The sequence below is a fragment of the Centropristis striata genome, chromosome 2 (genome assembly GCF_030273125.1).
Source record: "Centropristis striata isolate RG_2023a ecotype Rhode Island chromosome 2, C.striata_1.0, whole genome shotgun sequence".
In the NCBI taxonomy this organism is placed as follows: domain Eukaryota; kingdom Metazoa; phylum Chordata; class Actinopteri; order Perciformes; family Serranidae; genus Centropristis; species Centropristis striata.
The window spans coordinates 20,722,616-20,742,859 of NC_081518.1; the positions used below are offsets into that span (position 1 = coordinate 20,722,616).

The window sequence follows — 20,244 nt, forward strand, 5'->3', positions numbered from 1 at the left end:
GGTCTGTATAGTATTATTGAACTGAAATTTAAATTCTCCTCACCTTTTGTGTTTCAATTCGCCAGTAGAGGATTTGCTTTTGCAAGATGAGAGCCCAATTAATCTTTGCCATGGATTATCAATACACAGCACTTTTAGGCTACTAATTTCAGAGCCCTTGTTGGGCCCTGGGTTGTAACTGCAAAAACCTCAGATAAAGGATCAATGAGTCAGCAAACTATATATTCAACTAGGGCTGCAAGCAGCAGTGAACGGGCCCTCGCACCCAACGTGTGTGCGGTGGTCTCCGACATTGAAAATGTCATGTAAATCGGTTGAAGTTTGTAGTATGAGGCTGATTTCCTGTTGTCAGTAGGGGGCGCTATGACTTTGACTGCATGTTGAGAAAGGGATGTGTTCATGCATGGACCCTTGTGAATCATAACAAATTTGGGGCAGATTGGACAATGTATGGTGAAGTTACAACAACTTCCTGTTTCATGGCGTGGATGGTCACCACGGCAACAGCATGCAATAAAAAGACAAAAGCTTCACGATCTAACATCATGAAGGTGTTAAGTCTATGCTGTCCTGATTTGAGGTGGATCTGTTCAACCACTACGAAGCAAGTCATCACAGTATAAAACATGTCACTTCCTGTTGCCAGCAGGAGGCGCTATGACTATGACTCAAAATGGTCCTGCAGATGTCTTCAGGCCGGGATTTGTATCAAACACGAGAAGTTTGGAAAAGATCTGAACACGTGTAGTGGAGTAACAGCAGGTTCTTATGTCAAGGCGAGCCAATTTGCCACACCCATTCCTGAAACCCATATCAGATTGCAATTTTCGCCAACATCTCCTCTCTCCTCGCTTTGTTTCCTTACGTCTCTCCACGCATCCTCGGTGGGCGGGACTAAGACGCAAGTGACCGACACAAGTGAGGGAAGCAGGGATGCAAATAAGAGCTTTGAGAGACACCCCATGAGTGTGTGAGTTCGGTATCTGGAGAACACAGAGAGATGATGCGCTTGCAAAATAAATTCATGTTTTCACCCGGGCAGCATCAGGTGCACCAGCGCTACCAAGAAAAATTATTAGTCGCACTCTGGATTATTGGTCACACTCTGGAGCCCTGCAATAATATTTTTGTGTAGGACATGTAGAGTGGGGATTAGATGTATAAATCCCCTGAGGCCCCACGATACGATTTTATAGCGATACTTGAGTCACAATATGATATTATTGCGATTTTAAGCATTTCGCGATATGGTGAATATTGCGATACATTATATTGGGATTTAACTGTTTAACTGCATTTTATGTCCACAAAATGAAATTCTATCAAGAATTGTTTTGTCCAAAAAGAGAAAATTCTCAGTGTATTCATCTCACTTCAGTCTTTTTATTTCTTCACAATGAGAGTCAAAGCCACAGACTGACCAACAAAGTATCCAGTCAAACTGAACTCAACTGATATCAAACATGTATGGACGACAACAACTGCAGCATTTTATCAAACTTTCCTCAACTTTAAGCTTCACTGCTCTGATTTTTTTTTAACAAAACAGAGAGTGAGCCCACCATGGCCTCCGAAAACGTTGGAAAGCTAAATATCGATACTTGACGGCCATGAATCGATATAATATTGCCACGCAAAATATCACGATACTATGCTGTATCAATTTTTTCCTCCACCTCTAGTAGGGATATCATGATTTTAATTAAAAATCAAAATGGATCGAGATAGGCTTTTGAGTTTTTTTGATTGGTGATAACCGGGCCCCATCTCTGCTTGTTAAACTGTGCATTTATATCTGGGGGCAAAGTGAGATGCAAGGACCAAAGGGTTGCATTTACTCTCTCAACCTGCTGCTCTTTAAATTTAAATGAGCAGGTTTCTAACCAACAACTCTATTTGACTGTATATGAGCAAATCCACAACTGATTTAATTCAGTACCGCTGACAAACCTTCTGCACCCACCTATGTAGGTACAGCTTAATATATGAATAATGCACCCTTTAAATAGCAGGAAGACACTGCACCATTGGCTTAGGTCTAAAAATCACCTTAAATTCTAATCTAATTGTGGATTTGGAGATTTTTTAAACCTTATAGCTATACAATTCAAACTAAAACTTCCTAACATGTGCTATGGTACAAAACTGCGGTGTCTCACGTGTGTCCATTTGTCAGGTGTGTAAGTTGAATAGCTTGAGATGTCCATGGCTAGATAACACAGTGAAAAGAGCCTTTCATTGTGTGTGTGTGTGTGTGTGTGTGTGTGTGTGTGTGTGTGTGTGTGTGTGTAATGGTGAAGGGGCGTTTTCAGGGTTGTTGCTTCATGTGTTCAAGTTTCAGTGTGTGCAGGAAGGAAGAGGCAGCAGCAGTCTAGCAGACACTGTATTGTTTGTTTCCCTTTAAGACAGACAGGCAGATGTTTGTAACCCCAACTTACAAAACCATTCACCACTACTCTGTTTCAGGGAATCAAAGCTTGCAGTGTTCAAAATAATATCAGTCCAATGTGACTAACCAGATTAATCCAGGTTTTTAACATATATTCTTATTGCTACATGGCAAACAAGGTACCAGTAGGTGCAGTAGATTCTCAGAAAACCAACAAGACCCAGCATTCGTGATATGCACGCTCTTAAGGCTGTGCAATTGGGCCATTGGTTGAAAGGGGTGTGTTCAAAAAAATAGCAGTGTCTGCCGTTGACTTTACAAACTCAAAACTATTTTGTACGAACTTTTTTGTTTCTAGGATTTAAAATCCTGTGATCACTCAACTAATATTTAGTTCTATGACCACAGTTTTTTATAACTGCTTCACATCTGTGTGGCATGGAGTCAACCAACTTGTGGCACCTTTCAGCTGTTATTCCACTCCAAGATTCTTTAACAACATTCCACTATTCATTTACAATTCTTGGTTTTGCTTCAGAAACAGCATTTTTTATGTCACCCCACAAGTTCTCAATTGGATTAAGATCCACTCCATAACATCAATGTTGTTGGTTTGGAACAAAGATTTTGCTGGTTTACTGGTGTTTGGGCTCATTGTCTTGTTGAAACACCCATTTCAAGGGCATGTCCTCTTCAGCATAAGGCAACATGACTTCTTCAAGTATTTTGACATATGCAAACTGATCCATGATCCCTGGTATGCGATAAATAGGCCCAACACCATAGTAGGAGAAACATGCCCATATCATGATGCTGCACCACCATGCTTCACTGTCTTCACTGTGTACTGTGGCTTGAATTCAGAGTTTGGGGCTTGTCTCACTGTGGCCCTTGGACCCAAAAAGAACAATTTTACTCTCATCAGTCCACAAAATGTTCCTCCATTTCTCTTTAGGCCAGTAGATGTATTCTTTGGCAAATTGTAACCTCTTCTACACATGCCTTTTTTTTAACAAAGGGACTTTGCGGGGGATTCTTGTAGATAGATTAGCTTCACACAGACGTCTTCTAACTGTCACAGCACTTACAGGTAACTCCAGACTGTCTTTGATCATCCTGGAGCTGATCATTGGCTGAGCCTTTGCCATTCTGCTTATTCTTCCACCGTCTCTGGTTTTGCTCTCCATTTTAAAGCATTGGAGATCATTTTAGCTGAACAGCCTATAATTGTTTGCACCTCTTTATAAGCTTTCCCTCTCCAATCAACTTTTTAATCAAAGTATGCTGTTCTTCTGAACAATGTCTTGAACGACCCGTTTTCCTCAGGCTTTTAAAGAGAAATGCATGTTCAACAAGTGCTAGCTTCGTCCTTAAATAGAGGCCACCTGATTAACACCATTGAATGCCACACTGCTATTTTTTTAACACAACCCTTTCAACTAATTGCCCGATTGTACAGCCTTAAGAGCGTGCATATCACGAATGCTGGGTCTTGTTGGTTTTCTCAGAATCTACTGCACCTACTGGTACCTTGTTTGCCATGTAGCAATAAGAATATATGTTAAAAACCTGGATTAATCTGGTTAGTCACAATGGACTGCTATTATTTTGAACACTGCTGTATGTCAGTCACTGCACTGCAAAAAAGGTGTGTCTAAAAACAAAATAAAAACACTAAATCTGAGGGAAATGATCTCGCTGCATGGACAGATAATTTCATTTGACAAGATTTCTTAAATTAAGATTAATTTTAATATTAAATCTAGAAATAAGCATGTTGTACGCTTAAACGCATTAACTTAAAACAAGATTAATTAAAGCTGCAAGCAATTATTTGTTTCTTACCAAGATAAAAAAAAAGGTGTTACATAATTGATCTTGTTTTAAGAGTTAATTTCTTATTTTAAGCGTTCAATATGCTTATTTCTAGATAAATCTTAATTTAAGAAATCTTGTCAAGTGAAATTATCTGTCCATGCAGCAAGATCATTTCCCTCAGATTTAGTGTTTTTATCTTGTTTTTAGACACACCTTTTTGCAGTGAGCAGGAGAATCCTCTCCTGATACACAAGTTGTCTACTGAAAACAGACAACCAGGAGACTAATAGAAAAATAATTAATATTTTCTCAGAGAAAAAAACCCCACATTGGACAGGATGGCATGACATTATTGTATCAATCCTCCTTTCTCATGTCTGGGTTAAAGCCTTCATTCTAGGTAATTGTCTCATCAGAGGCCTTTTCAGAGCAGGGACTCGTCCATTACCATCAGTGTCGTCATTAGCTGACGAGCCCTGGTCACATCTAATGTAATTATTATTCCTTCACTCAGGCCACATGGTGTGTATAGAACACACAATCAGATTGACAGCTGATACACAAGCAAGCATCTTATTTATATTTTCCTACCAAGTTTCTCTCTTGTTAATTCAGAGTTAAACTGGAAAAATTGGCACTATAAAAGAAGAATAGAGTTGGGTCAATTTCCATTTTGCCTGTACAATAGCACAAATATGGGCTGAAATATGTGCCACCAGAAACTGAATTTGAAATATTTATATTTGAAATTGAATTGCATAACTTGAATAATTTGAATTTGTATTGTTCAATTTCAATCATTGCATTGAAAAACTGAATCTGAATTGTAATTTGAAATTGAATTTATTAGTTTGGAACTGAACATTCAGTTCTCACAATTCAAATTCAGTTCGCAAATTCAATTTCAATTTTCTGCGACGAAGATACACAGAGCGCCTACTCGGCCAATTAGCACCTCCGTTTATTTTGGTAACATTTGTTGTCATGTTAATCAAAGCTCCATAAAGTGCTCATTTAAATGAAAAAAATCTTAAATAAAAAAATAGCCTATTAAATAAAATAGGCCAATCTCTTTCTGAAATAAATATATTTATATGAGAAAAGAATAAAGAACATTACAAAAAAACTGAATAGAACAAACCCTAGTAAGGGCAGCATATATAGAGAAAGATTATTTTTTTTGACTGTATCGAAATATCCGATATATCAGCTGCTGTTCAGCTGGAAGGCTCTCTTTTAGTACCAATATAACTATGTCACAGTGACACTGCACACAATGATGATGAGCTACTGAAATGTTTATGAACTGAAAGGCTGCCTGCCAGACCCCCAGGCGACCGTGGCTTAGTCCCTCCATTACTCCATCATTAAAGATGGATAGATTCTATACACCAATATGTCTCTCTATCTGGTGGAACTTTGTTTCTGTGGCAGTCTGCAGGTGTACATCGGTTATCGTGATAACATGTTGCTATGGCAGAAAAGATCACTGACATTTCAGGCGTTCAGGCGCGTGACACATCATTTCATTTCACTTTGACCTATGGTGAGGACATGAGGCAGACACTGAGGCTGTGTTCAGACTGCAGGTGAATCTGATTCAAATCAGATTCCTACTCAAATCCCATTTTTAGGGCTGACTGTCCACACTGTTTTTAGCAAGTGTCCAAATCGGATATGGCTCTGTTCAGACTGGGCCACATTATTGACTGATCTGACAGGTTGCTGTAGTAACAGCGTCAGAGCGTCTGACGTCATATAATTGCGACGGTGACAAGAACAAGAACAACAAACATGATGGAGGCAGGTCACCTCAGTATATTGGCCTCATCACTGTCCAGTAAAGGTGCAGAACATCTCAGACGCACCAGGGGAGAAACCGGGCGGATGGAGCGGTTCAGACTGAGATGCATCTGTCCAAATGCGATTTGAAACTACCTCCCGAAGGTTCATGTCATTTGTGACTGTTCAGACTTCAAAAGAGCAATCCAGTTCCAATTGTTAGAATAAATTGATTATTCTCTATTTTGTTGATTTGATTGCTTGATTATTCTGCTTCTTTTTGTGACTCCCTGGTGTCTATCCCTGGTGTCTGTCTCTGTTCTCTGTCTCTGTGCGTGACACAGGTCACTATCAAAGGTCACCCTTGGTAATATTAATCAGGCAATATGATTTTTTATACAATTATTATGTTTGTGTGTTAATGTTGGTTTAGAAACTGTGATTACTTTGATTACATATATTTAATTTGCTTAAACTGATTAAGATTCTAAAATCACAAAGAATATATTGTGTTTCATATTTTTTAGACTTTAGAATACATTTAGACATTGAAAAAATAAGTGGCTCCAAATTATATCAGTAAGACATAACAAGGCAGGAGGTTTTGTTGAATGTTCTGGAGAAGAGGCCAGGTCAGGACTTGATGTGCCGGCCATCAGAAGATTGTGGCCCGGTGACATGATGTTTCCCTGTATTGATTAAAACTGACGAATCAACGGATCAAGAAGGCGGAGTTTCCTGGAAGAAATCTACCTTCATGTTTAGTAAACAATAATGGATAAATAATGGGTCTGAGGGCAAGAGACGGGGTTCAGACTTCACGAACTGAAACCCGTCTGTGTGTATCAGGGACATGGAGTTTTGGACCTGGAGATCTCTATATTGCACATTTTTTGACGTATTGTAATAAAATTATGTTAAACTGAGAACTTGGACGTCCTCCTGCTCATCATTCCCCATCAACGATCTGCGCAGAGAAATGGTGAGGATTTTCAGTTGGTGTCAGATTATTCAATTTTCAAGGTTTCCTCAAGCTATTTTTCTAACACAATCTGGATGGGCTAAAAATCGGATTTTGGCTGGCAGTCTGAACGAGGCCTGAGGCTACGTTTATTTCCCTGTACTGGCAAATGTATGTGACGTAAACGCGTACATGACGTGAGCATATCTGAGCAGAGTTTTGTGTCTTGGCAGTGTAGACGGACACGATACGGCGGAGCGGACTACATTTTTACACTCTGGAGGCTGGTTTCACATTTTTGCCGTTCTAAGCCCCAAAAACGCCGCCACCGTCTAAATGAAAGGCACCATAAAATATTTTGTCGTTTTTACCTGCAAGCGTCCTCATGTAAACGGGGCCTGAGACACCTGGCCGGTTCCAGTGGTAATGATACTTTAACTTGGTGTTTAAGCTGGTTGACTTAAAGCTTCAGTATGCTTCAGCCAGCGGCAGCATGATGGGCGCTCCTTTTCACTTGTCATGTATCGGGTTAGTGAAACGTTATCTCATTTGAACTATGTTACCCCTCGGTAGTGTTGGCTCTCCAGCTCTTGACTCAAGACCATAGTTCGGAGACATCTAATCCTTTTAGCTTGCCTCATAGCTGGTGAGTAGTTAAGATTATCAGTCTGGTGCTGTGATACTACAGATATTTCAGAAACCAGGACCTGCCAAAGCGGATTCAACCTGCACTGTACCATTTATATAAGTCAGCCTGAGCCATCATTCTGTTTGTCAATGTTAGTAGAGCCTTAAGGCCCTGTTTACACGAGGACGCTTGCGGGTAAAAAAGGACAAAATATTTTCTCGGAAGTGCCTTTCGTTTAGACGGTGACTGCGTTTTTGGGGTTTAAAAACGCTAAAATCAGAAACCACCCTCCAGAGTATAAAACTTGAATATGCACCGCCATAGCGTGTCCGTCTACACTGCCAAGACACAAAACTCTGCTCAGATCTGCTCACGTCATGTACGCCTTTACGTCACATACATGCTCCAGTACAGGGAAATAAACAAACATGTGGGAGTCTTTCCACCAAATGTACAGGATATGTACAGATAGTATTAGTGAACAGAGAAGGATCTGTAATTGCCTCTATCACATTTTAGATGCACCAATTGGTGGGAGGTGAGCCAGACGGCTTTTGACGAGACCTGGGAGATCTAGTGGATGGTGGATAACTTTGTGGAAGGAGTAGCTGATGAAAATGCGTGGTGTGAAAACTTCCACATGCCCAAAGATGCTCTTATCGCTTTAAGTGATGCCACCTGACATGCATACCCAATCCAATTCACACACTTTTGCGTCACCATATGCACGCAGATTTCCTCCTGAAAATGCTCGTCTAAACTCAGAATAAAAAGTGAAGACGCGACGCCACTTTTGCATCTTCTGTTCAGACCGTCATCATGTAAGTGTAGCCTTAGTCTGCAGTGTAGTTCATACACTTCACTGATAAACCAGAGAATGTACAGTAACAATGGGCTTCATTGTCAAAAACACTTTTTATATTGTGTCAAAACTTCAGTCTATACCCACACTAAGTCCTTGTTATCTATTTTTTTCCCATGACACTTGTAAAATAACAGTTAGCTATTATATTCACTAACTAAATAACTATGATACTATCTGGACAGGCATGGCCCTCTACGCACCGCTAATGCCACTCTGCCATCTGTTAACATCTGTTGACAGTTATGTCTGTTAACAAGTCCACATGATACATCTGCTGAAATCAGCTACAACATGAAAAAACACTTGTTGAACCATGACACCTCACGACCAGCCATCTCTATCTATCTCAAATCTATCTTTCAAGACCTTAAACCAACTCAAAATATCTAATTTCATTCAGACTTCCAAGGCCTTTGGTTGTAATTATATTTACATTTACATTTAGTCATTTAGCAGACGCTTTTATCCAAAGCGACTTCGAGGAAGAATAAAAGCAAACAATCAAGGTATATTAAGGTATATTATATTTAAGCAGGTTCAGAGATTCATTAAAATTTGTATATGCAGAGAAAGTATTACAGTTGTTATAGTTTTTTATGAATCATTCAATAGTTAATAGCCCACCTGCCACTAAACTGAATACTGTATCCTACTGGAAATAAGTGAAAATCCCAGCGGGGGACAGAGAAATTGGGTAATTGCAGGTGTTTTATGACACTGCGTCCCATTTCTGTGTATGTCTATTGAACATGGAACTCCACTGGGTTCCACATGTACTGTGGACTTTGCACAGATTAGAAACAACAGTGCTGTTAACAAGTCATAGATAGAGGCAGGACACATTGAGCGCTCAACTGATATCTAGTGTTGCATGTAGTATGCCTACAATTGGAGCATTCTTCTTCATCATAACATGGTGCCTTGGACTTTGACCCACTGGCCTATATGGGTGATTCTCATGAACATGGTAGAGCTTATAGCAAAAATCCAAGAGCATTGAATGCATATTTTCTATGACCCTTTATAACATATACAATCTAAAGTCACTGTTTAATATGCATACAATTTATTTGAAAAAGTTTAATGTATTTTCTGACATTTTTAGAGACACTGTGAGCAACAAAATTCATTACTGCAACACATTTATTTAAATAGAAATAAAAAAACAACAAAAGTTTTTGTTGTTTTTTTTTTCTTTGGCAAGCACTTATGCTCAAGCTTAGTGGGTATCACCAAAATGTATTTTATTAAAATATACACAATTCTATCATTACTGTAACATTTTTCCTCATCAATTTTCATTCAGATTTGGTCTTTATACATTGGTAAAAAACATTATATTTGATTATATTCTGTTAAATTCTACATTTTTAAACAAATGTGTATTTATTTTTATAAAAGTTTATTAAATATTTATTGTATATAGGTGTGGGGAAACGAGGGGTGTGCCATATCATATCGTTCACAATAATTTCGATATATTTTTTTTATGGTTAAAAAAATGCATATCATGATATTGGCAAAGTCCTTACTTCTTCATATAGTGGTTAAAGTTGTTTTAATCACAAAAAGCTACTTACTCCCTGTCGCTAAACACATGCAGCTTTCAAAATAAGAGCAGTGTGTTAAGAGAATCCACCACAGAATTTACAAGAAGACTGTCAAAATAAGATACCTTAAATAAAACATACATGAACCTTTATTCTCCTTTACAAAATGTCATTAAAATATGCCCCCGGAACCCCTAAATGGTTATTTTTTATTATTTGCTCATACTCAAGAGTCAAGAGTAAAACATTTTGTGTTTGGCAACTGTTGAGATTTGCACTTCAAACTACATTTTAGATTTTTAATTATTTATACAGACTAAAAAAAAAAGTATTTCCTAATATCGTCAAGAATATCATTATCGCAAAAATAGCCTTCAATATCGTGATATTCTTTTAGGGCCATATCGCCTACCCCTGGGGGAAACCATGACATTTTATCTGGACATTACAGTTATGAATTTGTGAATCAAACATATGTTTAAACATATAGAAGATATTATTTCAACACAATGAATTGCGCCTCATAATGGCTATATTGTTCATTCAAAAAAAAGAAAGAAATATATTTAGTTTAATAAAGTATGTCCTTATAATCTTCAAAGACTGGCTTCATGAGAATCACCTGAATAGTCATCAATGTTATCTTTGTGTTGACTATTATTATAATTACTTATGTGCTGTTCCTTCCATTATGTCTATGTCAAATTATTTCAGGAGGCAAACACAAGGGTGTGCCTGACATATTATCTATGCTAATAAACCTAATATAAGGTCCTTGGCTAAAGAAAGATGAGAACATTACCACCAACATCGCAGATTTTTCAGTGATTCAAACCTGTCTGCTCCCTGATTCCTTTAGGTTCACTCACAGAATTTTAAGCTCAATTTTTGGATGACTTTCACCAAAATGTTTTAATGGAGTTGTAGTTAACTTACTTTATTGTGAAATCACTGACCCAATTAGATATAGATTTAAAGGCTTTGACCTTTGACCTTTTATCTAAATTTAGATATTGCCTAGCACAGTTGTTGATCTTTTATTTACAATTAGCCATATCTTTTTATTACTGGGCAACAATTTTGATAATGAGAAAAAATGTAAGTGCTTTTCTATAATTCCTGTGTTTCTTATGTGAGGATTTGCTGCTTTAAAGCATATTACTTCTCCAAACTGTTCCTAATTAGGGCCTCGGGGCAATCACACCGAGCACTGGTCCCATACAGCAATAGCTGTAGGGACCAGTAGATTATAATGGGTGTGTATTGCACGGAATGTTCGTGTGTGACATCATCGCCAGAGTGTAGAGGGAGAGAATAAATTGTCAAAAAATAAATTTGAAAACTGCGCTCCAGGCCGCAAATTCCACTCTACAGAAATAATTTATACATAGAAACGTAGGAAAATGTGTCTTCTCCCTCACAATCCTCTGGTAAAGCTGTCAGAGTTATAGTTTGGGCGTATGACGCATAGATGCGCCACCAACATGCACCAACAGCCTCAATGGATACCATATTAAAAACGCAGGAAGATTTCAGAAAAGGGAAATGGAACAGTTTTTTTAGATCGCTCTAACAAAGCTATGTTTCATTTTTCTGAAAAAAAACAAACATAGGTAGACGTTCAGGAAGAACTCAGGACGCTCAAAGTGAAGTCGGATCAATGATAGGTATTATGGTTTTGCCAAAAATGCTTTCTGTTCGAGGCCAGAAATTCACCAGCAGAGTCCACCTCTGCTGTCTCTGAGCCGGAACAGGTGTCAGTAAATTTTGTTGATTGCTTTGATCTGATTGCCTCTGATCTTTGATGTGATTACAGTTACAGATACACACACACATGCGCTTAAGTGCGCACACTCCTCACACATGCATACACATGCTTCAAACACATGCTTCAAACACACGCACGCGCACGCACGCACGCACACACACACACACACACACACACACACACACACACACACACACACACAGCTAACTTCACACACACATTTTGAGGTTAAAGGGCATAGTTTGAAATCTCTGAAGAATCTCATCATAGTGTACACACACCGGCAATAGCCCCCGTGGCCCTTTCAGAATTTCCCCAGAGGAAATTTTCTAGTTACTATTATTATTTTTATTATATTTTGTATAAGTAGTGGCTAAATCAGCACTTTGACAAAAGACAATTTTTAAATGTATAAGTTCTTGTCTCATGTTAGTTAGCACATGCTTAAAAGAACCTTCAACTAAATTGAAAAGCATGATATCTAAATAAGAGCCATTAAGTCATTTTGCAATTAATTATCCGATTAGTCAACTAGGGTTGTCACGATACTAAAATTTTCAACTCGATACCAATACTCAGGAAAATATTCGATACTCAATATAATTTTCGATACCACAAGGATAAAAACAAAGACCCCAAAATTTTACAGAAATATTTTGATTTAAAATAAAAATGCAACATGTAAAAATGAACAGAACAACAGGTTAAATATTTATAATAAAAAACAGTTGTGCAAAAAGCTTCAGGTCTGAGGTAGTGCAAAAAATAAATAAATACAATAAACAATAACAATTAGAACAATATTTTGAGGCTGTATGGTTTAGCTGCTTAATAAGTTGTTGGATCGATACTTTTTGAAAATGAGTATTGTATCCTGATACAATGTTTTAGTATCGATACTTTTTTGAGTATCGATACTTTTAAAGTCCCAACCAACAGAAAAGAATTCAGTCGTTCAGTATTGACTCAGAGATAATTCATGTATGTTTATCTAAAAAGGCTAGTTATTTTATCTCACTCCATTCCTCTTGCCCCTGTTATCTATTGCTGGTTCAGAGAGGATACATCTGGTCTCAGCCGCGCTCTCTTTTTATTCATTTCCACTTCAGGAAACAGGTGAAACACCAAACAATATTTTGACATACATGACAGACATTACACACACAAACCTAGTTCTAAAAACTGATCTGGTTTCCTTTTTTCACGGGAGATAAGCTTGATTGATACAGTCTGGTTGTTATTTTCAGAAACATTCTGACTGTGTTTCCAGTAGCAGGAAACCACTGCTGGTGACGTACATTTTAGAAAAGCTCTAAATCGTTTTACAGCCTCGTCTTTGACTGCTTATCACTGCATGACTCAGACAACAACAGTGAGATCAAACAGGTGCCAGAGAGCATCAGGTAGAAAATACTGTACACATTCACATGTGAAACCACTGCCAACAAAAGAGAAAGCCTATATTTTTGTTTTTTTCACGTGCCATGAATAAAAACAACTAAAAGGTGTATAGCATCACTATGTTAGAGAACTGACCTCCATATTATGTCATGAAAGAGTCTGTAAAAGAGAAACTGCAGGCCTAGTTCAATGAACAAACACTGATCAAAGTGTGTAGGGGGTCACACACCACAACAACCATTAGAGCAAAGTCAGAAACAGGAAGTGGCAGGTTGACATTTAACTCGTGCATGCAGGAATAAATAATGACATTCATATTTCCCTGCATGAGCCCAGATGCCCAACATGAGGTTTCCTCTCTGCTGTGTGGCAACCAGAGAGTTATACTCTGAATGTCCTCACCAGTCAGCGCTCTCTGTCTAGCTGGATAACTGATGGTATTTAGCCTGGGAAACCAGTGTCACACCATTATGGGTGATTGTCATGAAGCCAGCAAGTTCTGTCTGTGAAGATTATAAGGACATACTTTATTAAACTAAATATATTTCACTTTTATATGAATGAACAATATAGCCATAATGAGACACAATTCATTGTTTTGTGCTAAAATAATATTTTCTACATTTTTCAACATATTTTTGATTCACACATTCATTACCGTAATGCGTCCAGATAAAAATGTCATGGTTTCCCCACACTTGTATACTATTAATATTTAATAAACTTTTTATAATAAATCTACATTTGTTTAAAAAATGTATAATTTAACTGAATATTTACATAATGGTTTTTAACAACGTATAAAGAACAAAATCTGAATGAAAATTGATGAGAAAAAATGGTTAAATGTTACAGTAATGATAGAATTTTTTGCATTAAAATATGTGTATATTTTTAATAAAATACATTTTGGTGATACCCGCTAACCTTGAGCATATTTAAGTGCTTGCCAAAAAAACTTTTATTGTTTTTTATTTCTATTTCTATTAAAAATGTGTTACAGTAATGAATTTTGTTGCTCACAGTGTCTCTAAAAATGTCAGAAAATACATTAAACTTTTTCAAATAGATTATAAATTCATATTAAACAGTGACTTTAGATTGTATACGTTATAAAGGGTCAAAGAAAATATGTATTCAATGATATGAGCTGTACCATGTTCATGAGAATCACCCATAAATCGGTCTAATCTGAGGCAAGCAGAAGGAATCTGTAAATTCTCCTTATTTACCATATCATTCATTCATTACCATTAACCACTTATCCGCAATCGGGTCGCGGGAGGCTGGATTTAGAGTCACCAATTAAAATTTTTGGACTCCAGAGTACCCGGTGAGAACCCACGCTGACACAGGGAGAACATGCAAACTCCACACAGAAGAGCCGCAGGCGGAAGGCGAACCGGCGACCCTCACCACCATGTAGCCCTTACCATATCAAGAAAAAAAAACACAAAATCTACATGAAATGTAACCTAATCCAAGCTCAAGATCAAAATCACTTTATTCTGTATGTCTCATTTAAAATGTTGCCAAAAATAAACCATTTGCACTAACCAGACAGTCAAGTGACAAATATTAAGCATAAATTTGGCTGAACAGCAACAAGACCTATTTTGGCGGCACTTGGAAAATGTTGTATTCCACTTCCACCTTTCTTAAGAAAAAAAACGAATAAAAATATATATCAAATAAATTAAACACATAGTATAGAACAATGTAAGATCGTTTCTGAGGAATAATTACAAGCATACTGTGTTTTTACTCAAATAGAATCAGATAAAATTGTGCAACCGCATGATGTTTTTTTCTTTATACAAACAAAAAAGCAGATATTGACCTGTTTTTCCACACACTCCCTTTGTGACATCGGCGGTATGATATGTCAGTCACACATAAGGTGCTGAAATATTTAGGTGACTAATTTTCATGTTATCCATCTTTTTAGACAGGCCCAGGCCTGTATACCACTCTGTTTGAGTGAGTAGCACTGTTCAACTGCAAAGCATGAAGACACATTTTAATTAGACAATGTATTATTTTACTGAAACCAGTTCTCAGGAAAGGCTGACCATAGCTTCGTAAATGCAATGTATTAAAGTATTACCTAGCATAGTATAATAATAGGTATAATATACAGTGTTTCCTTTAGGTTTACAGTCTCAGTCATGTCATTCTCCAGTTTAACCCAATCCATTTCCACATGGAAATCTGCCTTTGGCTTGCTTACTTTAGAAGGGTTACTAAAGGGTTTAAACAAAGCTTAAAGCATTTCTCAATTATCAAGAGCCACTGCTCACTTAGATAAACAGATGATCCATCAGGCAGCATTTGTTTCCAATGACATGTTATCTAAATGTTCGAACTGGTTCACAGTTACTCACACCCGCCCACCATGGTGTATTTTGGTGGCAAGAGGCTGTGGGAATAACAGGCCTATCCATTCTAAATTGAATTGTATGAGTAGCCTAATGTTAAAGTGCATTTCAGATTACACAATACCTACAACAACACCAGTGTGTGATATTGTTATTATAAAAGGTCCTGTGCAGTCATATTTGTGGGGGCTCCATGTCATCCTGCCTGCCTTTAACTTGTGGCTGTTGCAGATGTGACCAGTTTGACACACGTTGTTATTCTACAGAATAATTTGATTCTAGTTTGACAATTTCTAAGGAAGCTAGTCGAAACCTTGGAGAGTAAGACGTATGCTGTGACTTCTAAACATTCATTATTTGCTCACTTACAGAATACAACCTTAAAAGCTACTGTAATTCCTCCATAACTGTCAAGTAACCCGTTTTGGCCAGGAAAGTCCCGTATTTTACCCTTCTTTCCCGCCGTCCTCCCATATTAGTATTTTCCCGTAAGTCTCCCATATTTTAACCATAGACTGTATATTTTAACCAAGAGTAAAAAAAACAACAAAAAAAACATTCCCAGTCTGAGCTGTCACTAGCCTTGCAATAACTGCCACCCGCAGTAGCTACTACAGGTACTGTAGGTCAGCTATTCTCAACCTAGGGGTTGGGACCCCAATTGGGGTCGCACGATGATTTCTGGGGGTCGCCAAATCATTTCGGAAGTCAGCTCTGTCTCCACTGTGTTAAAGTGTTCATGTGTTAATGTGTTTTCGTCTTTTTGTTCACTTAATGTCTTTTTTTGGGTAATTTTGTGTGTTTTTTTTGTCATTTTGTGTGTTTTTTGGTCATTTTGTGTGTTTTTTGGTCACTTAGTGTCTTCTTGATCATTTTGTGTCTTTTCTGGTCATTTTGTGTCTTTTTTGGTCATTTTGTGGTCATTTTGTGTCTTTTTTGGTCAGTTTGTGTCTTTTTTGGTCATTTTGTTTCCTTTTTTTGGTCATTTTGTTTATTTTTTGGGTGATCTGAACTGTGGCTGTGAGATTGTGTTCAGTGAGCGGGGGTCGCGGACAACATGCATGTTAAATTGGGGGGCGCGACTCAAAAAGGTTGAGAACTACTGCTGTAGGTGGCAGCTGTCGCGAGGTTAGTGTGTGACGTCAGATGAGTGACACTATAAATAATGAGTGACACTGTATAAATAATAAATGTGGTTTGTCTCCTGTAGCACACCTGGTAGAACGCATATAAATAGAGGCACAGTTCTCCTGAGCAGGCGGCCCGGCTTCGAATCAGAGCACTTTCCCTCTGTCTTCCCCTTTCACTCTGAACTTCTCTCTATCAATAAAGCTATAAAATGCCCACAAATATCTTTAAAAAATAAATAAATAATAGATGCAGTCAGCATGACATCACCCATAGGGTTCTGACTTACTGATTAATCCAGGTGTGTCTGATTATTGTTGTTGTGACAACTGAGGTCAGACACACCTGGATGAATCAGTTTGTCCAATAATGGCAGACAGGAAACAAAGGAGCTGGCTGAAGTTCAGGAAGTAGTGCAGCTGTGCATAAAACCAATAGTAGTTTATAAGTGGTTGACAAGTGGTGATTTTAGCTTTCTTGTACACCTGTCTTTAAATGTAAGGGATACTGGAGCTTGGTTGGGGTGGTGGGACTGCTCACAGCGGGCGCCGGAAAATTCCCCTTATTTTCAAATCCAAAATTTGACAGGTATGGGATAATTTGATTCTAGTTTGACGATTTCTAAGGAATCCAGTCAAAACCTTGGAGGGTAAGAGTATGCTGTGATATCCAAACAATCATAATTAGCTCACTTACACTTATACAACCTTACTAGCTACTGTAATCCCTCCTTCCTAGTGTTAAACTAGGCTCTCACATGTGGAGAGTCAGACTCTGTTATTTGTCCTATATAGATAATGTCACGCCAAACTACAGCTGAAAATGGTAGATGTTAAGTTGTATAACGCAGCTAGGCAAAGGGACTTTTTATATTCATGAACAAAGAATATTTCATTGCTATTTCAACTTTTCTTATAGCTTTCCTGACATTTTGATATCACTCATATCTACCACTGATACTAGCTTGAAAACAACAGCAACTAGATCTAACATTTGAAATGTTTTTTAGTCACTTTTCAGACCCCCTTAGCGACTATATATTTTTTTTAAAAGCGACTTGCGACATATCCAGCGACTTTTTCTGGTGTTGTTGGAGAGTTTTGGAGACTGTTGAGAACAAGTCGAAGCGGCACAGTCCTCCTGCAGCAGTCTCTCCCAGCTGAGGAGCCAGAGGGGATAACCCCTTAGCCTCCAGTCTGCAAATTGCTAACAGGCTAATAGTTAGCTCTGTAGCAGTACAGTGTGTATGTGCTGCTGCTGCAGGAGGTGTTCACTTAGCGATCTGTTTGTTTACAACAAGCAGACACTAAAATCTGTTCCTATTGTTTGTTTAAAAGTAGTGCAATGAAAATACAGATATTTTCTCTAACATGATGAATAATCGTGATTAATAATCGTGATTAATGATCGTGATTAATGATCGTGATTATCATTTTGGCCATAATTGTGCAGCCCTAATTCAACTGCAAAGCATGAAGAAGAATTTTAAGTAGACAATGTATTATTTTACTAAAACCAGTTCTCAGGAAAGGCTGACCAAAGCTACGTCAATGCTATTTAATATAAAGTATTTTAAATTTTGAAATGTTATTAAAGCGGTGTGTTGCGAGGTTAATAACTTTTACTTCAACAACAATGCCGAAATATCAGTGTGAGTCCACTGTTTAGTGAACGCTCCTGAATCAACCTGCACAATGAACGTGTACTTGTTTATATGCGAGAATAGCTTAAATTGGAAGATTTTTCAACGGAGTCTGGTGTGACGTTATCTCTCTACAAAACGAACTTATCTGAATGAAAAGTAACGTAACATAGATAGGTGTAAATACCTAGAAACAGTGTCAAACAACTAGTTAGGTCTAAGGATGTAAAGTTTTCTACTTTTAATGTTTACTAATCACCTGAACCTGTTTACCGTTAGCTGGCAACATGGTCCACATCCAAAACAATAGTTGTTATGAACCAGCGATAAGAGGCTAAGTCTCCATACCTGACTGGCTTTATGGAACTGTTTCTTCAACCCGGCCACAGACATCTTCGACCAACGTGTAAGGCTTCACTGTTCTCTGGACAAAAGGTTTCGTAAAACACTGCAAAAAAACTGTGAGAATGTATGTTGAAGGAAGAGCCAGGCTTCCTCCACAACACCGCACTCATCAGTCACTCGCGTTCAAGATTGCATCGAGACCTGAGCTGAGTCAAGCTGGCACAGAGAAGGCTGCCCGCACCGGAAATACATTTAGTATCTAAAGAACAAAATGGCTAAATTGAACACGGAAATATTACGTTTTTAACCCTTTGGCGTTTGGGGCTCTTTAGTCGGTTTTTGACTCCTTTTCATTCTGCCTGTATAAACCACGTAAAAATCTTTACCATGGTATAATTGTTTTCAGGATAGACTCACCTATTATTGTTTTCATTTTGACTTACAGGATAAACATTTTAAACACAAAAAACATGCATAGAAACACTCAAAAACACACAAAAAAACACAAAAACGCCAAAAAAATACAAAAAACACACACACACAAACAAAAAAACACACAAAAACACAAAAAATTACAAAATAAACACATAAAACACACAAAATTACAAAAAACACACATAACATACAAAAACACAAAAAAATACAAAAAACACACACAAAAAAACACACTCAAAATACACATAAAACAAAAAAATACAAACAACACACAAAAAATTGACAAAAAACACACGAAAACACAACGAACTAAACGATTAAAATGGCCAAATTGAACACGGAAAAATTGCGCTTTTAACCCTTTGGAGTTTGGGGCTCTTTTGTCGGATTTGGACTCTTACATTCTGCCTGTATAAACCACTTAAAAATCTTTACCATGACATGTTGGTATCATTGTTGTCAGGATAGACTCACCTATATGACCTGATTATTATTTTTATTTTGACTTACAGGATCAACATTTTGAACACAAAAAACACACAAAAAACACACATAAAACACAAAAACACACTCAAAATTCCAAAAAAACACACACACAAAACCCCACATAAAAACACACACACACACATAAAAACACACTTAAAACCCAAAAATTAAAAAACACACTTTTATTATCTAAAGATTAAAATTGCCAAATTGAAAACGGAAAATTTATGCTTTAAATGTATTAAATTTATCTATTCTGCTCTACAAAATCTAACTGCAGTAACTGCGCAAAAGAGAACTGAGAAAAATTGCTTTAAAGTTTTTTAACGATTTTTAAAAGGCCAACCAAATCACACTTATTTCTACATATTGATGATGTCATTTATAAGTTAATGACGGTTTATTTTACCTTTGACCCCAAAAATGAATTACTGCCCTCTGGTTTTGCTGTTAAAGGTTCTAATAGTAATGAGCTTTTATATTTTTGTTTCGGTGAATACATTTTTTTTTAGAATTGTTTTGTTATCAGTGTATTTCAAAGTGTTTAACAACTCAAATTCAATTCAAATATGTGTGTATTATATTATAGTTATATTCTCATCTTAATATAATTTTATCTCACTTTTTTACTTAATCACTATTTAGATAATAGTAATTTCCCTTTCAAA

The 20,244-nt window shown here is 37.3% G+C and overlaps 1 protein-coding gene across 1 annotated transcript in view; it reads right to left on the reverse strand.

Moving 5' to 3' along the window:
- sh3gl3a (SH3-domain GRB2-like 3a) overlaps nt 1-18,799 on the reverse strand; it is a 57,572-nt gene extending 38,773 nt beyond the window's left edge. Inside the window, exon 1 of the mRNA XM_059350880.1 lies at nt 18,659-18,799. Within this exon, the coding sequence (XP_059206863.1) occupies nt 18,659-18,703 (45 nt within the window). The 5' untranslated portion in view covers nt 18,704-18,799. The remainder of the gene's footprint in view (nt 1-18,658) is intronic.
- Nucleotides 18,800-20,244: the final 1,445 nt, after the last annotated feature.